Genomic DNA, 27,802 nt, shown 5'->3' on the forward strand with positions numbered 1-27,802 from the left:
ATTTTTAGCTGAACTTGGAAAAATAGGAAACATATTGTAGTTTAAAATAAATGTACATAATATACAATATATATATATTTATACACATGTGTATGTCTACATACACATATACTGATAAAACATTTAAAGTAATGTTTAGTTTTGATCAGTTCTCTGACTGCTGGGACTACCTGGCAAATAAATCTAGAAACAGAATTTGTCCACAATTAAATAATAATTTCCACAACTTAGAAAAATATACTTTTACTAAATAAGGTTTAAATTAATTGATTTATGGATATAGGATGGAGGATCATGGTTTCCAGACTCTGACATGATTAAATCTGAAAGGACCCAAGCTACTACAGACCAGTAACAAACGCTGCCCCGCAGCCAAACACAGAAGAGCACAGAAACACAAACTGCTGCCACAGCAGCACTGGTGACACCCAAAACCTCCCTGCTTCCCTCACCTCTTACACAGCCTTCATTTCCACCCAGCCTGAGTCTCCCACCCGACCTCACGCTGTATTTAAGGTGCACTCCAGCCACAAGCACAGCTCCGCAGGGCTGATGGGGATGGCTCCTTGCTCCCACTCAACACTGCCTTGAGAGCCAACAGATCATCAAAGCCCCTAATTTTCAGCTTGGAGGACCATCAGTACTTGAGCTTCACCACATGGATTTTGATCTACTGCATAGGTAAATACATTACAGCAAAACATACATCGGTGTGTGTGTGCGTGCATGTGTATAGAAGCATATATACACATGCACACACACGTGAGTACGTGTACATCTCTGTATAAAAAATTTCATGGAACTGTATCTGGTAATGTTATCTAGCATGATATCCTGCATACGTTATCTGATCTTACTCTTTTTTAATATAGAGGCACCAGAAATAATTATAGAGAACAAATCAACCTTTAAAAATTAAAGTTAGGTCAGTGGACAAGAACTTTGGTAAAGCTTGTCAATATTTATTTTTGTTTTATTCAAATACAGTCAAAGTCTATCAGTTGCCATCACCCTCTTCACAAGAGGAAAGTGCATGTCTTTTTCCTAAAGAAAATTATATGTAAGGTGGGACTTAATGATTCAAGAAAATTCTGAATTAAATGTTTATATTTTTCAAAAGATTACTATCTTTCCGATGGAATGAATGCTAAATAGAGTTCTTGTCCTGTGTGTATTTTATTTATCAAATGCATATATATATATATAAAAATATATATATATGTATGTCTCTGTTCATGTACCTGTGTGTGTATATACACATCCACACACTTTCAACATGAGAGAGGAACCTGTTTTTCTCCACTTTTTATGAGGAGACTCCCACGTTCCTCCCTGTCTTGTACCCTGTGCAGTATAAGCTCTAGTGATGAGGCCAAACAAAAAGATATAGTTCACCATAGTATATTAGTTTATGTAGCAAAGTCATTTTCAAGCAAGTAAAATAAAGCTCTGTATTCCAAACTTCTTTTCCATTTCTGATCAAGAAAAGGAAGGAGAAGGAGAGAGGGGAGGGAGTGGGGTTATGGCAGTAGCATTGAGCCAGTGGCACGTGGCGGTGTGAGCGTGCGAGCGCAGGTCCGCACACACACAGGCGCACAGGAGCGGGGCTTTGGTTGACAAATGCAGATTGTCCAGAGAAGGTGGATGCATAAGTAAGGAAGACTCTACAGTGATGCAATTGTATCTTTTACGCTTGCATGGAGTGAGAAAAAAAAAATTCAATTGGAAAAAAAAAAAGAAAAAAAAGAAGCAAAGACCTCTTTTTAGGTCCCTCATCAGTGAGAGCATACTCAGTATGCTAGAGAATTTATCTGAAACCTTTTAAATCAAGGCCTCTTTATTACAAAAATAAAAATGAACAAACAAAAAAGTATGAGAGACGACAAGATGCTGAAGCGTCACTCCAATCGTCCCTGCAGAGAACAATTGCATCCCATTTATTATTCATTCTCTTCTCTCATTTCTACGATGTCTGTCATTTCCTCCGTGTGAGGCATGTCGGTCATTGCAGAGTCTTCACCTTCTGCAGCTGTCTCATTCTCATTCCTCTTCTTTTTCTAGATTGAAACAAGCATCCAGAAACCTATCAGTAAGTTGTGCATGAACACTCTCCCATCAGCTTTGGACACTGAGGTGGGAGAAGTGAGGTGAGAATATGGTTTGTTAGAGTATGTTATTAAAAACTAGAATATTTGTGTCATATTTGTGGCTTGCCACTAACGACTTGGCTTAACTTAGAAGATTTCTGTAGCCTTCCTGGGGCTCAGTTTTCTCCTTTCTAACATAAATGCAATCAGGCATTTCTTATGCTAAGCGACATCCAAAACAGGCTTCAGCAAGACTGGAGGGAAGAGAGCATCTGGAATCTTTTACATCACAGACTTCTTATTTAAAAAAAGGAAGGAAAACAAAATGTGAGAGAAGAAAAGCTTCTCTCGGGAGGGAGGTGAGGTGGCAACCTAATTTCTCAAATGTCAAACTTCAGGAATTTTACAAGATGTGAGCATTCCGGCTTTTCTTAGTGTTGCTGATCCACTGTGATCTCTTGCCTCAGCAAAGGAAAGTAATATTAGAATATTTTTGGCCAGCAGGAGCAGGAGGTCATTCAAGAGTCCTATGATTCATCCAGGATGTCCTGGATTAGTAAAGCTAAGAAGAGTTCAGGCCCCTAAAAAACAAGTTGAAGCATCTGTTCCTTATTACCCATTTCTCAGCAGGCTGACTAGTTTTACTGAAAACAATTGTACAGCAGACAAAATATTCCCACAGGTATTATTGATTCAGCTGAGATGGGTGTATCAGAGTTCCAAAATTTCAGAGGTGTCTACATAACATTTGATCTGCAGCTCTCCAACTGCAGGTCAGAATAACCTGGTGTAATAGAGCTACTGGTTGGCTCTGCCACTGTGACACTGAATAAAGAATAAATTAGGCTGGCACAATTATTACTCCTATTACCTGCCCTCACCACTGAGAAAAACGAAGCGCAATGTCCCTGGCCAGAAAGACTCTGTGAGCTACTATGGTAACAAACTAGCAACGAGGATGTTGTGAAAACAAAGGTCAAGACAAGTCATTTCAGTGTCTTAAAGTTTTACTCTTTGGTTCTCAAGGCAAACATGATAAATTAATCATGACAGACATTATGATTCTTCTGTTGTCTTATGAACCTTGTACACTTTGAACTTGTGCCAAAGCCTGCACTGTCAACACATATCAAAACTGATTTTAGGTGGTTCCAATTTAAAGCTTTTAGGTATTCCATCTTCTGTAGTTTGGTTTTTTGTTTTAAATAGAAGTGGTAGGTATTTCCACTTGGCACTTTCTAAGAAGTCTAATTAAAAAAAAAAGTTACTGCATAGCTTATATTTTCTGTTTCCATCCACAGAGTCCTCCTGTACTACAGAATGACATACACACCTTGCTGGTTCTGCTTGGAGCTGGACCTAGAGCCCTACACGGTGCCTTGAACACATAACTGAAAGGGAACAACATGCAGGTACTGCAATGTACCCAGACACCCAGCCAATATTTACCCTGTGTTTGACCTAATTTAGTAGAATCTTTTTCAAAATCCATATTTCACTGCTACTCCACACATGCAGGATTGTAGTGCTTAAAGTATGTAAAAAAGCACCTGTTTAATTATTTATAAGCTCTAATTGTCAACTGCTGCAGGAGTATGTTTTGTTTTAAGCCACTCCTCTGGACAGCAAAAAACCATAAGCATCTGTACTTCTTGTTGAATTTCAGCAGAGCTGGTTTTATAAAGAAAAAAAAGTGTATATACAGAGATATATGTACTACATAGTGTATACCTACAGATGTAAATGTACATATACACTATGTAACACTACATAACACCTTCCATGGGAAAGAACTTGGAACTTTAAGGTTTCTTCCAATCCAAACCCTTCTGTGATTCTGTGATTCTATGATTCTATATACATATAGATACACATATTGTAAGCTTGGATGAGTAGTTCCTACACCCACATAAAGACGCTGAGTTGTACTGCAGCAGCTAATATACAGCACAAAACTGCTGGTGGTAAGGTCAGGATGTCCATGATACATGTGTTTAGAGGAGCAAGAGGCTCTCTGACCGAAGATCAGCACGTCCCATGGCCTAGATGCCCAATAACAGCTGGAGGGCACCTTTTGGTTTTATTTCAACCCAAAGACTTTCCAAGCTGCACACTTCTGAGACTTGACAGGGAAGCAAACCAAAGTGAGGATTCTGGGGAGTTGCATTGCTAAAGTGTAACTTAATCTGAAGTAAAACCCACTATATTCACCACCTGCTTTCATCAGATGCCACAGAGACTAATTCTTACCTGTTTCCTATAGACGTAACAGGCTGCTATTGCAACCATGGTGGATTCTCCTACAAAACCAGCGAGAAGGGATCCTACTCCAAGAGTGGCTCCATGAACTCTGTTGGAGGCATAGAAAGAAAGCAGTCATTGTTGTATGAGAGTGCATGATTCATAATTACATTTTCACTGGCATATATAACCACTCTGATGATAGAAGTATTTTCTTCAAAGACACAATACACTGCCTAAGAGAATAACTGGTATTTTAAAGGACTCGTTTGTTTTTAATGGCTACACTGTTTAGTAAAAGAAGCACACTGAATCAAATTATGGACTAAGAATTTAAAGTCTTGTACAGAGTGCTGTAGAATAGATTATTAAGCTTATAAACAAGATATTGTTCCATTAGCTTTCTTAACAGTGAGTTTAATAACATGGAAATAAATTCCCCTTAGGACACATTTTGCCTCTTTGACATTTGTGTATTTTTTCCAAAGGGACATCACAATTGTGCCTGTCTACAGCAGTCATGCTTGTACATTTGTAAATGTTTCTTTTCCAGATAGTGACACTCTCTAGGCCTTGTATCATGGTTAGTATGTGGAGAAAATGTTCCCAGCTATGCAAATTCAGCTATCCAGTGACAGGGAAGAGGAATGAAGAGGAAAGCAAATCCAGGGGTTCTGTGAGGAATAACGATTTACCCTAAGTAAGGCAGCACGATGAGACTGGTGATGAGGACGATAATGCGCAGCACTGAGCTGGGTGCCAACACAAATGTCTTCTTCAGAGTCATCAGCCAACCAGTCAAGTGTGCTCTGACAGTCACTGTTCATAAACAGGGGAGAAAAAGAAGCAAGAATAGTAAAAAAATAAAGTCAGTAATTTCATATGCAGCTTTTCCATGCAGAGAGCACTGTTCAGAAATAACTACTGCAAAACTTACTGCTGGTAACTTTGCACCCTACTAGAAAGCAAGTAGATCTTGTGTTAAAATTGCCCTAATATACTGATTTGGGAAAATGAAGAAACAAAAAAAAATCAGTTATGGACAGCACTTGTTCCTAAAAGCTGTTCTATTTAGAGAACAATTTATTGGTCAGTCCATTCTGTTTTCCTCATTAAAAAAACCCCAAACTGTCCCCTTCCTTAAAAAGAAGTTCTGCCAAGGAAAAATTTCCATCTGGCTCCTCTGTGGCACAAGGTGTAACAGGTACAAAAAGGGTATCTACATGTACTTATTATTGTATTTGTAGTTTACCTTTATTATGAAACTGTCTTGTCACATAAGCAGAAAAGACTAAAAGATGTTGCGTTTAATTACAGAGATAGAAATCTGAAACAATTTGATTATTGTTGTCCACCTTGTCTTGCTCTTTGATAGAAGTATTAACTTTTATTATATGATGCTTATGCTCTGAAGGAGCCACCGAGGTCACAGAACTTTTATTTTCTTTATATTTTTTTACCTGGAAGTGGAAAAAAGGAGAAGATGCGCAAAGGAACAACACACAGCTCTGCGAAAGCGAAGTCTACTCCAATTATGTCAACTAAAATCTTCTCTGACACGTTTGGCGTCCAAAACATCACAAAACAGAGCTAGAAAGAACAAAATTTTAAAAATCTTTATATTTCAGAAGGGAAGCACAAGAAAAGGTAGACCCTCCTGGACTAAAATATTTGTTTACTTATGAGTAGATAACTCTACTAATGGTAAATATACATAGTATAGATTTCTATTTAGCTTGCATTTGAATACATGTGTGTACATAAGAGAGATACCTTAACTTCAGAAGCAATTCCTATTCTTAATTTTCCTCACATACCAAGTGTGATGCATAGAGAAAGAATTTTTATGGTTTCTGCAAGTGGTTGTACTTGAATGGTGCATTGTTATTCAAACAGTAAACTCCCAGATTTTTACAGCACTTCATCTGGTTAAAACACTTGTACTCCTAAACAGATTATCAGAATTTTCAGTAACTAAAGATTTGAAGTCCTCCAAGACCCAGAGATCTGACCTGAATCTAAGACTAGGTGTTTAAATTTGCTGCTGGAAAGAGTGCTGTTGGTATGCAGTAAGTCTGCAGCAAGGCAAAGGTGTTCAGCACAGTCCTGCAGACATGGTGCTCTCAGGCTACAGATCCACTAAGTCTTGTTATTTTCATTAAAGAGTGTACTGTTTAGTCCATACAGGAAAGGAAGATTTCCATGAAAAACCCATGGCAATTGGTACAGTGGTAGTACATGCTGTTTAATTTTTTGGCCAGTCCTGAGGTTTCCATCTGAGCTGAAGGGGGTGTTGGCAGCTGCAGTTTTGGCTTCAGCTCAAGACATTCACTGAAGAACAGTCCTGACAGTCCTTACAGGACTTTCCCTATAAGAAAGCATATCTTCAGGTATAACTACTCTGTAATTTAATTTGATTTTGTATATAAAAAATTACTTCTTATTGTTATTCTTGTAACAATATTCTTATGACAATTATTCTTGTTATTCTTATATTGTTATTTATTGTAAAGTGAATATTATGGAAGTAAGCTGACTGAATGGTGCAAAACTGGGGACCTTAAATGCTCTGGCATTTAACCTGACTCCTCTTGTCACGTTACAAATCTGTGCACCCTGTAAATTATGCACATTGGCTGTACAATAGAGTCTGTAAGACTCTATAACCACTCTGTGTACAATTTAGCCTACCACCTAGGATCATAGCAGCTAGGTCTTTTCTTTTTATCCAGTTGTCACATCCCTACATGTTCAGATGACTTTTCAAACTAGTCTCTGAAGTCCTACCACCTCTTAGACAGCTGGGATTTCATTCTCATTCTTTGATAGGGTGTCAGAAATTGTTCTTTCTGCTTAGCCTCCAAGCACCCCGACTGCAGGAGCTTCCCAAGGCTTGTCACTGAGCAGCCTGTGGGAGGTCCCATGTTCTTACCTTCTGTGTGGTGAACAAAACATTTCACATTCCTGCATAAAGGTCCATCTTCAGTTTTCTTCTCCACTTCTTAGAGTAGGAACTACTATTTTTTTTGTTACAGTTGCATGTTTTACTTGACTAATTTGATGCTGTCTTGCAGTGTATCTCCATCACCTCTACACAGAACAGTAAGTGGAGGAAGGCAAGAGCAGAAGACAAAAGAACTGAGCACTTCTTGTGCCAATCTGCTTGTACAAGGTATGACTGAAGCAGAGGGGACATCTAGAGCAGAGGGGGTTGTATGGTTGAGAATTCAGTTATTAAAAAGTAACTGTACAACAACAGAGTGAATTCTTTCACTGCTGGAGACACCCTTAGGCAGACTGCAGTCACTTGCACTCACTGCAAATCATCCATAAAGCAGTCATACAGGGAATATTTTGTCAAATCTTTCTTCAAAGCCCAGGAAATAAAGTAAGATATAAAGATGCCCACTCTTCATTTATAATTTGCTCTTTTCATGAAAGCAAGGACCTTTACACAGCTTGCACTGCCCAATGCCATTTAGTGCCATAATGAGCAGTATAGTTGCTGCTGCTGCTGCCACATTCCACACGTGTATGCTAACAGCAGCGCCTGCCCACTGCTAGCAAAAGGCAAACAGCAGTCTTTCCCTCTGCAACAGCCACTGGAAAGTGTTGAATATGGTTAGAGAGGCAAGCAAATGAGTGACCAAAGGTACTGTACTCAATTCTGCTCTCTCAAGGTTTTCTTCTGGCCCTAATAGGAACAATCCCCACCCCGCTCCCACTGGAGTAAGGTCAGGTTGCCAGTCAGGGAGAATGCCTCACACTCAGGTGGTGAGTGGTCATTCCCCCTCAGCTGTTGCAAACTGCAGTCTCCCCCACCCCTGACCAGCAGAGAGCTGTGCTGGTAAATGGCTTCAAAGAGCACTTACACAGCAGCTGGTGGGTAAAGACTGCTAAGCTTAAGAATAAGCAGTTTGAGGAGGTGAGGCATGGCAGCAGAAGGACCTTCTATTTTTGTCTCAGCATGCTTCCATCCTTTTGGTTGCAGTACTGATAACTAGTTTCATTTTGCTAAGAGAGCCCTCGCTATCATCTTATGGGATGATATTCTCAATGCCCACAGGGAACAAAGCATCAGGAAAATAAATTAATGCTTTGCATCATTCGAGCCCTCTGCAATTCAAATCCTAGAGTGCTTGCGACTTTACTGTTTCAAAGACGAAATGTAGTGGAAAAAACCCAGGCTCTACTTCAGGCAAAGAATAACACTAAACATGCAAAGCAGGAAGGTATTTCAGTTGCTAATTTTGTTACAGATGGCATGTTCTGAAAATAGGATGAAGTCAGCTTTTTTGTGATTCTGAGTGGTCCTTAGGATGATTGCTGTTATCTCAGTGAAAGGTGATGCCTGACAGAAGACTGGAGAAGATGGTAAGAGTAGTCCAGGAAAACGTGGCACAGACAACTAGAGATTGGCTCTACTGGAATATGCAGTGCCAACTTCCTGTGACTCAGATCAGGAAAGATTTTAGGAAGTAGATTTACCAAGAGGTAAATTATTACTACTGTTACTAATTATTATTACTGTTTCCTATGTTTCTCCTAAGTTAACCCTGTTTTTTCCCCCCACTTGCATTTCTATGCACGTCTGCAAGGTTAAATATAGAATAAATGGCTTGGTTAGGGTTACAGCTATACCTTCATTTAATCTAATCAAGAGATGAAGACTAAACAGTGAAAGCTTCTGCAGAGGCAAGCAATGTGCATACAGAGTGGCACTGCAGCTTCAGGCTGCAATTGCATTTTGCTGTTGAGTGTTGTAACTGGCAACTCTGCTGAGGCCAAAGTATTTCAGTGTTTTGGGAATAAGGATTTTTCTTGTAGAATTCTAGCAACAGAGCTTATTTGATTTTCTGATGCCTTATGGTATGAGTGCAGCATGATATTAAAGGATAGTTTTGTTAAAGACTTTGATTATTTAACTGGAACTTCAACTGACCAGTGATGAGTGCTTTAAAAATACAGGAAGAAACAAAGGTGTCAACAGCAGAGGGGAATGCTACAGAGAATAAGCAATTCTGCATAATGACAGTTGCATGTATTATCAATTGTATTGTCAACAACAGTTACCTAAGCATTTCTGAAGTTGTTTTAGTAATTTCAATTGATCTGAAGGGTTTTGAGTTTTGGTATTTTGCCCTCAATTGTTCTACACTAGTAAAATTTGAAAAACTTTACTAAATGTGTCAACAACTCACAGCACCATAAGGAAACTAGTGCAGCTGTACTAGCTCACATCAAAGCTCCAGCTAGATTAGTACTATCTCCCTGCTAAAGGTCACTGGGAGATGCTGAGTGGAAGGGCATAAAAAGCAGGGCAAGTGTAGTGTAAGAGATCCCTTTCCCAGGCTGCATGGGAGTTATGGCTTCAGGAGCTCAGTAATCCTGGTGCACCTTCAGCCCATGCAGGTTTTATGCTCTGTTATCTAATATTAGTGATTTTTTTTTCAATACAGTTGTGCATTAAAGTAGAAAATGCTCTCACTTGTGGCTTAGACACCCTCCTCAAAGAGGTGTGCCTATTTTTATGTGGAACCTGGCTATCTTCAGCTAACAAATTCCATGTCTAAGCATATTCAAAAGTCAAAATTAAAAACTTTTGCTGCCACCAAGCCTAAGAGAATGCACCAAATCACTTTTTTCCAATAGGGAAAGTACAGAACTGCTAGTGTTCAGTTCAATTTATCTTTATTCTCTTAAGTACAATTATATCATTTGACTTTCACAAATGATTGTGATGAAAGATTGTTCATGAGATTTTGTTTCAAAGGCTGCATGTGTGAGTCTGAATGCTTCTAGTTCTTGAAAAATAACAGTCTTTTCATAGGCCTTGCATCTCCTGGAAGCTATTTCCATTTATTCTGGTTGCTGACAGGGATTACTAAACCTCAGAGACCCACTAGATAATGCATTATAATACATTATGCTAACAAAGGCTATTGTCATGTGTATAGCAAACTGCAGGGTGCCAGACTGATTTGCTTTTCAGCACTTGCAGAAAACTGCCTATTTTTTGAGACATTCATTGATAAATATAAAGCACAAAATAGTATCTCAGTGAGCTATGAACAACAGTACAACTTTTCTAGACTTCATGCAGTCTTCAGTAAGAAGAAACACTGGCAGATGACAGAGACATGGTATGGCTCTATGTTCCTCAGAAAGAAATTCAGGAATCCAAAATGGATGTTTTTAAAAATAGGTTAGACATATGCCAACCTGGAATGAGTCTGGAATAACAGTTTTATTGTGGAAGATGGTTAACCTGGTAAAGGTTATTCTATGATGAAATGCAGTTCCTATTTTTCTCCTGCAAAAAATCTCTCAGCAGATGTTTCATGTATTTTGTTAAACCTGATATATTTGCAGAAGTATGGCTGTCCAAGTCAAGTGTTTTACCCTAAAGATATTGTTCTATGTGTGTATTGAGGATTGCAGCTTAATTTAACCCATGCCTTGTTCATTTCCTATTACCATTTATGCTACATGGTGCCCAGTGAGGGCAGAGGAAACCTACTTTGAAAATTATTGCACATCTTAGCTTTGAATTGCACCTAGGGTCTTTGGGATAGTATCAGCTAAGTTTTGAACTTTTACTACTATGGAAGAATATAAATCACATGATTTAGCCTTTTGAACTGTGCAATAAACAAATAAAAAAGTAGCCTGAGTCTTATGTGGTTGGATCTCCTGATTTGCCAAATGTCTCCATGGTCTCCCTCTTCCTGACATAAACAGAACTTCCATAATTCTCTCTCCTTTCAGAGCTTGTATCGCACAAGATGAGCTGATTTCACAGATACATTTTTGAAGTCAAGACAGTATCTTGTTCTAGCTAGCATTCATGTCAAATGCTGAATTTCTCTTCTCTGTTCAATAATCTATTCTGTAAGATGTTGGGAAAAACGGTTGTTTAAATTGTTAGTGCTAAATAGCTTTCTTACAGCTATTTCAAATCCATACCTTCATCAACCTTGAAAATTCAGTTCTCTAAATGACTACATAGTACTGGAGCTTTTCACTCAAAATCTTCCTCCAGCATCTTATTGTTAAAAGAAACTGCACTTCTGTATTTTTATGAAGTAAAAGTAGAAAATAAGTAAAGACAGTTTGTAACTATTAACTGCTTACTCATATGGAAGCTACAGTAAAGTTAATAGTTACCCCCCTTTTCAGATTCCCCTGGAGCTGTGCTTCCGTGTTGCACAGAGGTGTGGCACAGAATACAAAGTCCTACTACCTCCTGAAGCTACCATGCACTTCTCAGGTAGTTGAAAAATACAGAAGGAATTCAACAGGGCTCTTATGAAGGAAGGCTATGCAGCTACTCATTGGTTTAAACACAGAAGAGCTTTTGTGTTTTATTGTGGGCCAAGAAATCATAAAGTCAAGGTTTTATCAAAAAGGCAGGATTGCCTGTTGACAGGAAATTGTATCCGATTTACCATGAAAATAATAAAGTAAAAACCTTGTCTCTAAAGACTTAAGGGGTTTTTTTTCAGTTTGGTTGGTAGCTGTTTTCTTTTCTTTTTTTGAAGAACGGTTGTATAAAGAATCATAAAGTTCTTTGCAATCTGTGGAGGAATTACTGGGTTTCACACAACACTTGAGGCCAGCATCACTGCCTGGCTACAGAAGCTTGCTGCAGACCATAACCTGGTCCTTGCCAGAGTGAGCCTGCAGGCTCGTGCTATCTCTGCTGTATTTCCTGTCAGACAGCAGCCTTTGCAGAGACACACCTGCAGTTTTGAGGAAATTTTGATACACAGCAAACAACCTGAATTCATCATCCCAAATTGTTGGAGACTCTGAGGTGTTAAGTCATGGACCACAGGATATTCTGAGCTGTAAGGGACCCACAAGGATTATCAAGTCCAACTCTTCAGTGAATGGCCCACACAGAGTTTTATCCCACAACTTTAGTGTTATCAGCAGCATGCTCTGACCAACAGAGCAAATCTCAGGGCCAAGGCTGCTGTAGTCTGATGCTCTGTTGAGATACATTATGATGTGTGTTCATGGGCCATGTAACTCAGAAGAGGTCAGAAATTGGGTCCTTGTGTGGGAAATGTGAAGTTTTGAGGAACAGATTGTCCAAAGCCCCAGGGAACTTGTTCTGACTTCAGAGCAGACACTGCTCAGCACAAAGGCTGGACCTGAGGCCTTTCCAACCTGAAAAATTGTGGAGTCCCGTGAAACAAAAAGCCCTGGATCTGTGAGCAGTAAAAATATCAGACTGCAGTCACATCTGAAACTGATTTATGATAATGACTTGAATCACAAGGACATTCTCTGACAATGATGATCCCTCAGGCACATGCAAGTCAGTATAGATTTCTGTGCATTTTGTGTTCTGTGCAGGGGGTGTAAAGCTGCAGTCAGCCTTCATAAAATTTGTCAAGTGGCAGAGGAATCAGAGCCTGCTTGTGGGAACATCCCCTAACTTTATATCTCCTCCTGAAATAATTGGTTTATACATATCTAAATCTCCCCCCCACCTCCCCCAGCTTTCCACAGTGACAGAACACTACATTCTTTAGAAATAAAGGCATGTCCAGCAGCTGCACAATTCACTGATGCTCTGATAGCATTAACACAATGCCACATCTGCTTTCTCCCCAGCTGCTGCTGAAAGTACTTAGGTGGTATTTTCCAGGCTGGGTTGGGTCACTAAATTGTTTAAGGTAGTCATTACATCTTCCCAATGAATTATGCTGCCTAATTTTTTTTTACAGAAAGAAGAATATTTTACTTCACTTCTAAGAAGCCTCAATAAACCAAAGATGTCAGATTTCTGGTCTCCTTTTAACTGTCCATCTCCCAGCTTAATAACTTTCTTCTGTCCCAAGTTTTCTGCACCCCTTGCTGCTCCTCCTACTGTGAACATGGAGTCTGAACAGAAACATTGCTGCAGGGACAATTTTTGATGCTTCCTTTTCTGCCTGCTCCAGCCACTCATGCAAAACAGACCCTTTGTGTGAAACCTGAACAATCATGAAGGAGACATTAATCTCCACCTCACTGGAGCAAACAAGAAACCTTTGTTCCAGGACAAAGGCTCAATGCAGTACCATGGATAGGACAAGGACCTTGGGAGGATTTCATAAAGTCTGCCTCTGGTGGTCCAGCATCTTCCTGTGCAGGCAGGAATGCTTCCATTCGTGCCTGAAACAATTTACTGAAATGGGAACTAAACCTGACCTTGAAAAGGTGAAAAGCTTCTTGAGCAACTGTCTGCCAGTATGCCCTTTTCCAAATGTTATTCTTTGCCAATATGCCATTTTCCAAATTTTTTTTTTTTTTTTTTGTGCCAGCAGCCTGAAGATTAAAAAAACAGTCTTGGAGTTAAGGGATGGGCAAAATCAAAGAAGTCAAAACAAATTGCTCCACTGGATGAGTAGATGAGTTTATTACTCTAAAAACTGTCCTTGACCCTCATATGGTCTACAACAATAAAGTCAAAACAAAACAGATTAAGTCTTCAAAGTTAATGCTGCTTTTTTAAAGTATGGATGTTCTTGATAAGACTTGTGAGATCTTTTTAATACACTAAGGCTGTAATGAGACCATTGGTGAAGTAAGATTTGAGAGATTTGGAGAAGTTTGGAGAGTTGTCTGTGTTTTTCATGCTCTTTCTTTGTATACTCACAAGAGATAAGGACACTGAACTCTGTCACCCAGGGAATTTCAAATACTGGTGTGGTCAGCAGCTGGGGTTGTGTCCCCTGAGAATGACCAGATTCTTGCTGTGACATTTATTCCTGTGGACTTTACTGTCTCTCAGTCCAAATTTGCCATGACTTTAGTAAAGCTGGGTTATAACCTTTGATAATAAAGCAATGCAGAGATGCAAAGCAAAGACAGCCAATAAATTATGTGAAAAAATGAACATAAATCCAGTGGCCTCTGCAATGGCTTCAACTTCTGACACAGAATGTCACAAGTAGATATGGTGGCAGCAAAATATAGTTCCTAAGTACATTTCATAGAATCACACAATATTCTTAGTTGGCAGGGGCCCACAAGGATCATTGAATCCAGCACTGAAGTGAATGATTCATACAGGGATTGATCCCACAACCTTGGCATTGTCAGCACTCTGACCAGCTCAGCTAGTCTCATTTTCTTCCATTTATCTTTAAACTCAGAAGGAAGAACTACAAAGAAGACTAAATTAAGCTATACAGGACTTCGGTTCTGAGAAAAATACAGTTTGTACTGTTCCTTAGAGTTGCTAGCCATGACTAAGCTCTTCTTTGTTATAAAAAGGTATTCTTGAAAGTAAGCAACAAATACCAGGAATGGAGATACACTGTAGTAGCTACTCTGAGATCTTCAGGGGTAATTGATTATTCTCACAATCAGAAAAGGAGATATTCAGGAAAAATTCCAGTTCAGGAAAGCTGTAAGCATGACCTTAGAGAGGGGAGGATCTACCACTGCTTCAACCTGGATGAACTGGACAATATACTATAAATTTGACTGCTGTAAACTATGTGGAAGGGGAATGATGATTGGCAGTATTAATCTGCAATTTGACACTGTGGGATGCATTAAAAAGAATTATAACTAAAACTCTAAAATTCTGCAGTCAGACTTCCTAAAAAAAAAAAACCACTCTCCCTCCCTGCCAATAAAAATCATTTAACCTTGGTCAACCTTAAAAGACAGCAAAGGCTCACCCTAGTTAATGCAGTAACACAAGCAACTTTAAGAAATTTGGCTCTAACATAACCTTCCATTTATAAATTCTAGTGCAGTGGTTGGTAACTGACCTTCTGGAACTACAACACCACAAAACACAACACAATGTGCCAAAAACATTTGTGCTTTGTCAGAACACAAGCATTTCAAAAACTGAAAAGCATTATTTCCATCAGAAACTTTCTGCTCCAGAATTAAAATCTGTGATTTCTACAAGGTAACTTAGTTTGTGCAATGTTTTAGTTTGAGCACATGAACACTGATAAATCCACAGATATGCTTGTTCACATGAAAGAAATCATCGTGATCCTTTTTTTCATGGTGTGGCACAGCTGTTTCTTCTGGTAAGGCAGAAATGCTTACAGCAGCCAAATCCCCAAGACAGAACAGATCAATGAGGTTTTTAACTGGACATCACATTGCATTCCCCATTTGCAGGGAAGGTGTTCAGTATCTGAAATGCCAAGCAACCTAAACGTATGGCTTGTCATCTTCAGACCATGATGCTATTCCCTAGGTCATGAGTCAAATTTTGTGAAAAAATGAGGCTTTGTGAATTTCAGTTCCTTTTGTATCTACTTGTTAGCTGCTCTTCTGCACCATCAATGCACAAAGACTACATCTTTAGCTCTCTCTTTAGTATTAAATATGCTCATATTTCACCACACACCTCTCCAGTACTGCCCCTTTTCTGAATTCAGACTTTGGTCCTTGTGGGCCATCTTCAGAATGCCTGCTATCTGTCATTTCCATAAGAGTTGAGATGGGGAACTGAGGAGGTTTTAGCATTCCATGCAGGTGAGATGTAAAGCACAGAGAAGAAGGGCTAAATTAAGGATCTCAGAAATCCCCACTTTGTTCAAGATTTCAGCCTGTGAACTAAGAACCAGTATTAGCAGCCTGGAATGTTTATAGCTACCAGAGCTATCCAAGTTGCAATTACTGGGTGATTTTTTCTGGTAGCAATCCTCTCAATACAATGAGGGAAGTACATGGCATCAGTCACAAGGAAACAGCTGTCTTTTTTTTTTTCTTGCTTCCTTTTTCAGCATCTGAATCACTTGAAAGCATGGGGATGAGGCAGCAGGTACTTGGCTAAAGGGCTTGTGAGAATGTAAGAGGAATAATGGAGTAAAAGCCCCAGCAGTTTCTTGCAAGGGTCAGAATTGCAAATCACTTTGCTCCTCTCTAGGAGCAAAGGTTGTGTGTGCTCATTTGATTAATGAGCCTTACTAAACTTAATCAAATGAGCACACACAACCCTTCTCCCCTGTTTGCTCAAATGCATGAAGGTGAAGGGATAAATTCAAGTATTTCTTCATTTTCTTGCTACCTGACAGTCTAATAGTAATAATGGTAACTGACCTTATTTTCTTTTGGAAAGGAGAAAAACTATCCATTTTTTTTGTGAAAACATGTTCACATGTACTAAGGCATCTAAAAATTAATCTCAGATCAGGCCCTGAATGCAATTTTCTGTCTCTTGGCCTTCTAGGTATTTTATCTCCAAAGCTGGAAAGAAAATGGAGACCATGATATTCCTTTAGCAACTGCAGCTCAGGAAGTGCATTCAGGGTGGCCAAATGCCATGGGACCTCCTCTCCTCCTGGGACCCAGTGGGAACTGTGCACTGCAGGGATCTGCCATGAAGTTATTTCATGCTATGGATATTCCTCTTCTACCTTCAAAAGATTTCAGTGAAATGGGAACGTGCTCCTTGGCATTTTTCAACATGCAAGCCTAAATCATGTTATCCTGAGTGCAAACTAAGGGTACCTACTAGGCCAGCAGTCAGGCTTGCTGCAGAGATGCAATGAATTATTTAACTTTTCTCCTTTAACTTCTGTCAAGAGTTGCTTTATGTCTCATTATTTAGCAGACAGCATAGTTGAAAACATCAAATACATCACTCTGATGCATGTAAGAGCTTCACACAGGATAGTTTATCAAGTGGAAAATGAACTTATTTGTAAGTGCAGAAAGGGATATGAAATGGTATATTTATTACACTACAGACTGAATATTTGAGAGCAAATGGGCCTATGAAAACTGTACAGTCTTTGGTGTCCCTCGTGGGAAAAATCAGCTGCCAGACTTAAGGCTGGGAAATATGATTTGCTGACTTCAGCTGGAAATTGAACAACAATTGAGTAAAGAGTGTTTGCAGAGCATCAGGGAATAAATCAATAAGGCAATGCTGTTGCAATAATACACTGAGTCGGTATGAATATTCTCCCTTTATTCATTCTGACTCCAGTATTATCTGCCAGGGCTACATTTCACTGGCTGGTGGAGCCTTGCTGATAAACTGGACAGAAGAGGCAGCAGCCAGTACCTACTTGGCAGCTCCTAGTCTGGCAGAGCCAAATCCAAAGCAGAGAGCAAAAGCTCAGGCATCTCGAGTTGTCTTTTAATCAGACAAGGTTTTCCAGCCTGAATGAAACACAGCTGCTACTCTTCCACAGTGTTTGACTCTTGCTCTAACAGAATTAAGCAGAAGCAGCAACTACTGAGTCTTGTCTTCTGTGCCTCTCATTTTTTCATATAGGGAATTTTCCCTGTTACACTGGCTTCCTGGTTCTTGAACAGGGTTTTCTTATCTCCTAGGTGCTTGATGATTAATACCAGAGCATAACCAAGCAGATGATGACTGAGAATTAGGAAAATGATGGGATGGCTTGCAGTAAACTCCTGTCAAATGGAACAAAGACTTTCCTCCTCCCCTCTTCAGGCTGGAACTGATCTCATCACAGGGATCCAGCAAGAGAAACACTGTGACTCTGGACCTCACCCTGCTGTTTTCAGGTGGAGATGGGGTCCCCCTATTGAATCTTTCAAGTCTATTCCCAGCATCTGTCCCTCTTTTTTTGCCCATGGTTGGGGGGAAATAAAAGATACACAAGCAAACAGGTTAAATGCTGCAGCTTAAACCTTCTGATGGTTATGATATTATATAAGACCTTCACTTAGAATGGTACTATGATGACATGCTTATCAGGTACATACATTATCCATTAATCTGTGAGATGAATACAAGTGCCAAGTGATGGTAGTTTATGCTGCTGTGCTACAAGCTATAATCACTGGAGAGCTGACAGAATGTCTGTGTGCTGCTCCTCCTAAGGGACTGATAACTACCAGCAGATGAAAGAAACAACACTTGCCAGTAGTAACTCCTCAAACTAGAGTTGCTCATCAGCAGGAGCCCTTAGAAATCAGTACTTTTTAATCCTCCACCAAAAGAACAAGTTATGAATTTAAACACTGCACACTATTTAAAAAAAAAAATCTAGCTTTTTATTTATAGAATCTAAAAGATTACCTGACAAGTAAAATAGAAAATAATTTTACTAGTATTAGAAACATTTTAAAGTTATTATTAGACTCCTCAATTATGAGCAAAATAATTGAGGAGTCAGTAAACCAACCCTGACTGTAAAGTAGCTGACATTTTGACATGTATTGACACACACACACACTCAACTCTCAGGGTTAAGCATATGAGCCAGTAAACTGACCAGCTGTCTGCTCCTACGTACATTGCATTTAAACTTTCACTGAGATTTAAATCTAATGCAGGTGACCTGGAATTTGAATTTGGTTACAGCAACACAATGCACATTAATCGGTTCAGCTTAAGTGCCTGAACCTTCAATTTCATTGGAACTTCATGGTGATGGTTCTTTTTATGTATTTTTTAAAGAGATTTAAAGTTTTCATTAGTATGTTTGTAACAAGTAAATATGAAATGTATAAATCTTGCATAAATCACACACATATGAGTGTAAATGTGAACACTTTCTCTGCACTCTCTTTTATTTTCGTTCTTTTGGAATAGAAAGGAATGAAAAACCACAGGGCAAAACTGAACATCAAAAAAACATGGATTTTGATTCTTAAGCAGTGTTTACTAATTAAATATAAAACAGTATTCTATACAATTAGTTTCTTCCCTTAATCAGTCTCTTTATTCATGAAAACTGCTACCTTCCCCAATTGTCCATAACCATATGTTCATTAAAAAAAAAGCAAAGCAGGATTGAAATTCCTTTTAAATAGCTGGAAAGAGCTTCGAGCTGTTTCTAATAGAACACATGTTAAAACTTAGAGGTACTGTGCAGCTCTCCTGCTGTACATGAGCTTGGTGACAGATGGATGAACATGGTGTGGTGCACACAACCCAGGCACCTTGAGCCTGTCGTACTGGGGAAGGGAAAACCTGTTGCAATCCACAGAACACTAGAGAATATGAAGATAACGGGCCACGTGTGTTGCTAACACTTCAGCTAACATGAACCATGCAGAAACAGGAGCTGGTGTTTGGAACTGTATCCCAAAAACCACTGTGGCCTGTTCCAGCTGATGCTGCTGGGAGACAAAGCTGAATCAAATTGCAGTTCTTGAACTACTGCTGTAAGAATTGATGAACAAGTAAGTGCAGACTATTCAGGGTCACTTTCAGTGCTGGTGAGCTGGGGAGCTTCCACAGTGCTCTCTGAGAAGCTGCTTTCTTTTCTCTCACCAGCACCCTGTTTGTTCCCCATGCAGTGACCTGCTGCCAGCCACACTGAGCTGGTGCTGGCTGTGCTTTTACCCCAGTGGCAGCTACTTAATGAGAGTGCTCAGACCTCGTGTTAACTAAGACATGACCTGCCTTCCAGCATGATTCTGAGATGTGAATGCTACTGCTGCCAGTCCCCTGGGAGAGCTGACTGTCCCATTTCCCAGTGCTGCCTGCACAATCGATGGCTGCCCCTCAGCTCAGGGCACACACACAGACATGTGAGAGGGCACAGCTGTGGCCACACAGGTGAGGCTGCAGTGGCTGCAGGAATGCCACTTTTGTACAGCAGCACTAACAACTGATGTCAAATCAGCCTGCAAAGCCTTGCAGTTCAGAGGCAGATGACCAAACACTAATCACGTGGCTGCCAGCAGCTAACATTAGCCAGGGAAAAGGATCTTAACTGACTGCAACTTCTGTGTCATCACAGAAGGCTTAAAATACAGCTCAGCTGGGAAATGGGGAGAAAATTGAAAAAGAAAAAAAAAAAAGAAAGAAAAAGAGAAAAAGAGAGAGAAAGGTAATTTGGCAATATCTGTGCCCCATCACAGTCTGCCTTGGAAAATTCCCTGAATTTTGCACTCTGGTATCCAAGCTCAGAGACACTACCAGTATTCTAAGAAATAGAATTTCTTAGAATGCTATGAAATAGAATTTTGCTAAAGCACAGCTTGTTTGCTATTACTCCCCTGTGTATGGCAAGGTTCCTTTGAGTAGCTTGCTCCTCACAGAGCCTGCCCCTCTATGCACAGCTCATATGTGAGGGAGTGTCTCCCCTGACAGAGCAAACCTTTGCTGCAGTGGAGAAATGCAGTAAATTAGCACCCAGACAAATTATTTTGGGATTTCTGCAGTGTACTGAGGCTGACACATCCCACAGCCAAAGGGATATGGGCTACAGATGTACCACTTTTCTGTTAAGTCTGTGTCTTCCCTTAGTTTACAACTGTGCAGCAACCTCAGGGTGATCTGCAGGGCCATCTAAACAGCACTGAACCAAAATGTTTAGTTCTTCAACAGCCTGATCTGCAATGGCAGCAACATTGGCATTTGGAGCAGCATCTCTGCTTCTATATGGAAAGAAGAATTTTTCCCAAAGTGCCTACTGGCAGTGAAGTAACAGATAATGGCAAACAGCATTATGGACACCCTTTAAACTGCATGCAAATTACCAAGCACGACTTACTTTTTAAAATCAGAATGGTCCTTTATTTGTATGGAAAAAATTCTACAGCTGAGTCTCTTCCCTCTGCTACACAAATTCCACATTCAGTTGCACAGTCACAAAACAGGGCTTTGGTAGGAATCCCCACTTACAACAAAAACCACATCAGTGTGACTAATCACAGCAGCTGTCTTACCTATCAGGAGTTTAATGCCTTCTACTTAAAGCCTTTAAATAAAACAGCTTGTCTACACATTTTTTACTGAGCAACACAACTAATTCTCATTTTTTGAAGAAGCAGCCTTAATACCCTAGCATTAATAGCAGCTTCAAAGCCATGAGACAGTACTTATGATCATCCTTGACAGAGCACATGTTCATGTTGCAAAGTGAGCCTGGAAAGGTTCAGGTGCAGCCTTTCAGATCCCATGAGAATTTAAACAAACCATGAAGTTATGTTTCTTAACAAAACTGTGTCTTTTTTTTCTACTCTGACCTAATACTGTCACTACCACCAACAGTGACAAGGTGCTTCTGTTGCAGTAGTAGGATTGCAGTACTTCTTGTGCAGGCATGACTGGTCTGTGGAAGGAGGTAGGACATTTTTCTCCCAGTTCCATTGAAATAGGATGTCTTTGATGATTGAAAGCTTCCCAAGGTTTTACATTGGAAAGGTGCTTCCCTGCAGGGCTGCTGCTTGTACTTAAAGCTTCACTGTTATTTTTTCGAGTGGTTAATGGACTTCCTTTATCTTTACATCTACTGGAATCCTTCTACAGATCATCCACTGGAAAATGCCCTTACATTACATGTTTAAGTACTGGATTTGTTTTGTCTTATCAGCCTGGGAGCCCCTAGCTCTGACCTGAAAGAACAAGATGGTACCAATGGTGATGTCACTAGTCTGTCTGCCATTTGTTGAAGTAGAGCCCCTGGATAAAAACACAGCTATCACCAATGGCCATGGGAGCTCACCTGGCCACAACAGAGGCAAATTTGAAGTCTACTTCCTTAGAGCCTGTGGCACAGATTAACATGAGCCATCCCAACATCTGCTGAGTTTGTGTGCTGAAGCATTTGCAGGCTCATGCCTTTGAATACAGCTGAATCTTTAGAGCTCATGTCTATTTTTCTGCTCTGTCTGTTGACAAGCAATCCTAAGAATCTGTCACTAGCTGGCAAAAATAGAAATGGGACAGGAAAAGCTATGGACCTCAAAAGTGTTTCTGGAATTTCATTGCGGGCAGATCTCTCATGATGAGCTCATGAAAGAACTGTCCTTGAAAGCAAAATGAGAACTTTTGGATACAAAATCCCAGGAAGTCACAAAACAAAAGCTAATTGAGGTAATTAAAAATTACTCTGAAGAGGATAGTGATGGTAATGTGAAAAGCTTGTAATCTATCAGAATCAGAGTAACCTGATAAATATCATGGGGGATTAATAATACAGTCAGTTCAGAGAAAACTCTTGAGATTGAAATAGTATTCTCAGAACAATTTAGGACAAGAAAAGCTTTCCCCTTTGTGGATCTGTAACAACACACAGACTTTGAGGGAGGCTCCAACTCTAGAGAACATAACTTTGGTCTGGAACAGGACACAAAAGAAAACCTCAAGGCATGTGATGGTAGATAACGAGAGCTAGGGTCTCATGGAAAGTCTCCAGACAATGGCCAATTCAGTGGAGGCATATGTCTGTTTCTTGCTCTAGGAAATACAAGTTAGAGCAAGAGCCACATGAAAAAAGGTCAAGCTTAAGGAAACTAAAAGACAGAGGAGATGCCACATTGGTTCATACAATTCTGTCTTTGGCGGTGGCCAGTTGTAGCTATTTAGGGAAAAAGTATAGGAAACAAAGAACAGAAGAAACGTAATTCAGCTATGGGTGGATTGAACTGATTCCTTTTCAACTGTGAAAAAACACAGAATTCTGTGTCCCACATTCTCAGGTGGGGTGGAGATGGTTACAAACATTTCTGGCTTGTGTGCTGTAACATTTCCTTTGACGTAAATTAGTTTCTCTTCATGCATAAACCACTTGCAACTCAGACATAAAGGTTCTACACTAAAATGAAGGGGAGAGAGAAATTCTGTCAGCACTACCATACTCAATAGTGAATTTTGTGAATATAGGGAGAAGAGAATTCCAAAGCACCCAGGTACCCCATGGAAAGCATGCAATGCTCCATTATTTGCTATTCCTACCACCTGCAGTTTTCTTCCACAACTGCCTGTTTGTTGCTAAGAAGACTGCAGAAACAGTGTTCTTGGGGAAAATGCACTGTATTTATGTGTGCAAATTGGCCGTTTTGAAACATGGCAGGCTCAGCAAAATTTCTCCCTGAAAACCATCCCCATGAAATGACACAGATTTAGATCCTTTAGTCAGTACCACCTCCGAGATTGCCCTTTTTAGTTACTCTTGAGAGCAAACAGAACAAATGTGCACCAAAGTACCCTAACATGAAAACCCAGCGCCAGGAGAGGCAGCAGGGAGCAGCTACTGCAGGGTCAATCCATGCTGCCTTTCTCACCATTCACAGTACATGAAAAATGCCCAGGGACAGGCTGCCATCCCACTGCATGTGACACAAATGCATTCTTTTGTGTTCCTGACACATTGGCTACATTAAGTTTTGTTCATTTTAAAAAAGAAACAAAAAGACATGAAAAGAAAAGCAGCTCTCTGATATCTTTTTGCACAGGATGCTGATTTGAAATGAAAAGTAGTGAAAATAAAGTGGAGTAACTCCAACCTTTTTGATATCTAGCCTGAGCTAATGACAGCTGATTTTCTTGTTACTCCAATACTATGATCACACTCCCTTCTCCAGATAAAAGCAACACAGCTTCACAAGACAAGACAACTCACCTTCCTTAAACTGCTAGTGCTTTTAGCATTAGGTAGAGGAGGCAATTTTCTGGTTGAGACAAAAACCACTGAGCTGAACAAAGGTTTCTTACCGTTAAGGACAATGCCATGCAGACAAAAGTGAACTTCTTGATATGTGTGGCTGTGACGGTGCTGTTGGTGTTCACCAGTTTATTGCTGGGGTTATTCTAGGGCAAGAGAGAGAGAGATAGACAGCATTAGCCTGGCTCCAGACTACCAGGAGCTGCTGGCACCAGGGCCATGTGCTGGACCTGACTGTCTGTCCTGTCCATGTCTGACTTGGCTTGTTTGCTTTATAACCTGGAGCTTTCTGAGCACTTTGTACCACTACAGAACATTTTCTGCTTAAACTGACAACAACTGCTGCTATGGTCACTGAGGGCTGAGTAATCTCCCTACTTTTCCAAATAATAAGTCCTATTTAACAAATTCAGTTTTGAAAAAGGTGGGTAGCTCTTTCTAAGAAAACACCACATGATTTTTTTTAAACCTTATTTTAATGTTTGTTGCATGTTTTTACAGGAAAAACTGGATTTGATTCCCTTTTACCACAAATTGGTACCAAATCAAGAATGCAAGCATCCTTACTGATCCAATTAGACAAGCAGGTAATATAAACAAAGCTTCTGGAACAGCTGGCTCCATTAATGCAGTTTAATGAACAGAACATAATTAGGGCTATTAGATGTTCCACCTTGAACATGGGCTCTGTACTCACATGGCAACAAAGTTTTATTTAAAACAACAAAAGCCTTCTTCCAAATGTCTAATATAGCAAATGAAGCTGAAGATTTAAAATTGCCCTTGGGGAATGCATAAAACCAAACTAAATGGTCTGTGAAAGGAGAGGATGGGATATCAAAGCAGGTTACCTTTAGGAGCCCTTAAGGAAGAGGCTGTTAGGTCATCTATTGCATTTACCCTGGGACTGCTTGATACACAAGTTTGTGCACATGCTGATAAAACCTGTACCATGAGATGTACATTTACACACCCTAGATGTGACTGGGGTAGAGCAGCAGTACCTGTCACAGAGTCAGCCTTCTCTACTGGGGTCACTTGTAGGAGAAATAGAACTATTGCAGATACATTTGGGGAGTGGAGCACTGTGAACAGTACATTATTTCACACACATTCAGGTGCTAGATGGAATTTTGCAGTTTAAGGCTTTTGTTCTGATCAGTGCAGCAACTGCACCTAGATAGCCCCACGTTCCTGCCTAAATACCTGCTTGGAAGTTTGGGTGCTTGAAGATGTAGGCAACCCAGACCCTAAAGCAGGAAGCCACTCCATCTGACCATTTTGGGAACAGGTTATGAAAACTCCCTGTAAACATTTTTTCATGCATCTGCTACTATTAATTGTGTTTCTGAAGAAATACTTTGCTTTGCTGTTAATTTTCACAGATGGATAAGCTTCGCTTACATCACTCACCACTGTTTAAATGAACTTTTTGCTGCATGGCTCAACTTTCTAACAAGCCTAAAATAACAAAGAAGAAATAAAGCACACCCAAAACAAGCCATCCAAAAGGGCTGCTAAGAAAAAGCTTTCTCATCTGTTTGTATCTCTCTGCTGTTATCCCTGCCCTTGCCGTACTCTGCCCTTTGCTCCAGCTCTTGACCACATACTCTTTGGTCATAACTCTTCCACACTATTTAGTTCTCAGAACAAAACACTATGGAGCAATAAGAATTCCCATCTAGTCATCAGATAAATAGCATTCACAAATCTCAAAATTGGTGCTGTACTGAGCCAGGTGGCAGGGTCCATTAGGAGCAATGGCATTATCACCATATAAAACAGCACAGAGAGCACAGAACTAGCATATGCCCGCTTTCTTCCAAAATGTCAGTAGTAACCCTCAGCCTGAATGTAACTGCTAGGCCATGGGGTTGCTTTGGACACAAAGTCTCATTAAAGACTGAAGTAGGACCCTGCATCTCTCTTACAAATGTGAAGAGAGATAATGATTTCCCTTGTGAAGACAATAATCTGACTTCACCAGTAGAAGCCCTGAAGAGGGGCATCTCAAATCCCATCAGTCAGTGTGCTTCTGATGGCCATCAGCATTGCCAACCTCCTGAATAACTAACAAAAGAAAATGGGAGTTTGAGTGCAACACACTGTTTTGGCTTCTGAAAATCACAATGGACACCTTACAGGGTCCAGAAATAAAAAGTGTTTCTATTTGGGCTCTTCTGAGAAAAACTTATGATAAGGAAACAAAGCTTTTGGAAGGCACAGTGACACAAGGTGATGCATGACCAAGGGAAAAGCAATTCTCACAGCAATCTTCAAAAACCCACTGTGGGCTTCAGGTTTGGTATTTATTGTCTGAAAAGTAGAGCGAAGGCAATTACACATATGGTTGCCAGGATGAAATACCCTTTATACTGCTGCTACCTAATTTTGTACATTTTATTGCAAATTGCTCTTACACATGGAACTAAAATTCCCATGAGTTCTTTTCCAGCAGTTAGATAAACTGTACCCATCTGTGCCTTATCCTAGCATTTTCTTCCTCACAGTGTCCCACTAGAGCCCTGTGAGAAGCCATTTAACTGAAATAAACAAATGGACAAATCCTGGTCAAATCCTGTCACCTCTGCAGTTGTCAGTGTATCTTTCACCAGCTAAATCAGACCTGAATTTAGGAGTCTTAATTGCTGCTACGACTGCTTGACAATAGTGCATTTGATTGTGGCTTGCATCAAATGAGGTTAGCAGCTCCTGAGTTTCCTGTCTCAAACTATTTTTATCTAGCAGTTCACTGGGTGTGCATCTGCAGTTCCTTTTGAGCAGCAGGGCCTCCAAGAAAACCTACATGTGATATTTTATCTGACAGATCAATTTAGTTGTACACAGGCAGGTTAGGAGGTTGTGATTGATTTGACTTCGTGTTGGTTATAAATTCTCCTTGTAAATATGGTGGATGATGTTAAACAGGGCTTGCTCCAGTTAGATATATTCCAGAGAAAACATATTTTTCATGAGTATTTGGAACCAGAAAGTTCAGTTACTAATTGGTAAATAAAGGGAAGGAGACAATGTGGCATTTGAATTCTAGAGTCACAGGACAGGATTGTTCTTTGCATAATATATGGACTAGTGAGTACCAGTCATAAATCAGAGCAAAAAAAGAGACTAAACAAAATTAATTTTTGCTCTGCGCCCAGTTCCATCCAGGAGCAGTCCTTGCATTCTTACATAATTACATGATTTACCAACAAAAATCTTCATAGCCTTGGTCATTTAAGTCAGTACTACTAAAAGAATGTCTGTTATCTCTGTTAGTGTCAGTCTGTGAAACACTCTTTGCTAAATATTAACATAAGCAAATGAACCCAAAGCCACTTGGGAGATACCACAAAATCCAGAGCAGAGATGTGAGCTTGCTTGCTTGCTCATTCAGTGATGACACTTTGTGAGAAATCACTTCATTACCTGAGTAGCTACCTCATAGTGAGAACTTTTTTTAATCCCTAAAATTACAGCACCTATCTATCCAAAAGGCAGCTTAATACCTTGTAACACAGAGCTAAGGTTAAAATCATAAATCAGACAACAGCTTGAAGCCACTGAAAGCCAATTAATTTTAACTAGATTTTAAGAAAACCTATCAGTGGAACAGCAAACAGAGAGAACTAGGAGAACCACACATGCAAAACCGCACCAGAGGTATTTATGACAGCCCTAACAGGGACACTCACCTTGTCAAAAGCAGGGTACACAGCTCTGATCTCTGTCAGCCAGCCATAGGGCATGTGTCCCACTGGATATGTAGCTGTCAAAATCGCCACTGCCTACGAATAGAGAGAGAGAGAAACATGAACCTCAAATCTTCAAACACAACAGTGAAACTAACACAGGGTGCTATTGCCCACAGTATCACCTCATTGACCTTGGCACAATGCAAAACCAGACCAGGGACTGGAAGCTTTTTGTTTCAGGAACACCATCAAAATGGCAGTCATTTGGTCTGGCATTTTAAGCTTATGAAATTTTTTTCATGCCATGAAGTTACCTAAGTCAACTTTGTCATTTCACCATCACTCTGATACTCTGAGATAATAAGTTAACTTGAGCTGTGGTGCACCCCTTACCAGGCCAACACCTTCCTCCCAAATTGCTTCCGAGTTA

At 40.0% G+C, this 27,802-nt stretch overlaps 1 protein-coding gene across 1 annotated transcript in view; it reads right to left on the bottom strand.

Annotated features, from left to right (window-relative positions):
* Window positions 1–1,385: 1,385 nt before the first annotated feature.
* The window catches only part of ANKH (ANKH inorganic pyrophosphate transport regulator), a 97,803-nt gene continuing 71,386 nt past the window's right edge, over window positions 1,386–27,802 (bottom strand). The window contains exons 7-12 of the mRNA XM_054284558.1: window positions 27,373–27,465; window positions 23,731–23,826; window positions 5,789–5,918; window positions 5,024–5,147; window positions 4,338–4,437; window positions 1,386–2,057 (exon numbers count right to left, since the gene is read on the bottom strand). Coding sequence (XP_054140533.1) covers window positions 1,941–2,057; window positions 4,338–4,437; window positions 5,024–5,147; window positions 5,789–5,918; window positions 23,731–23,826; window positions 27,373–27,465 — 660 coding nt within the window. The 3' untranslated portion in view covers window positions 1,386–1,940. The remainder of the gene's footprint in view (window positions 2,058–4,337; window positions 4,438–5,023; window positions 5,148–5,788; window positions 5,919–23,730; window positions 23,827–27,372; window positions 27,466–27,802) is intronic.

The sequence above is a fragment of the Melozone crissalis genome, unplaced genomic scaffold (assembly GCF_028551555.1).
Source record: "Melozone crissalis strain CALT ecotype California unplaced genomic scaffold, PUWL_Pcris_2 ptg000042l_1, whole genome shotgun sequence".
NCBI classification, from domain to species: domain Eukaryota; kingdom Metazoa; phylum Chordata; class Aves; order Passeriformes; family Passerellidae; genus Melozone; species Melozone crissalis.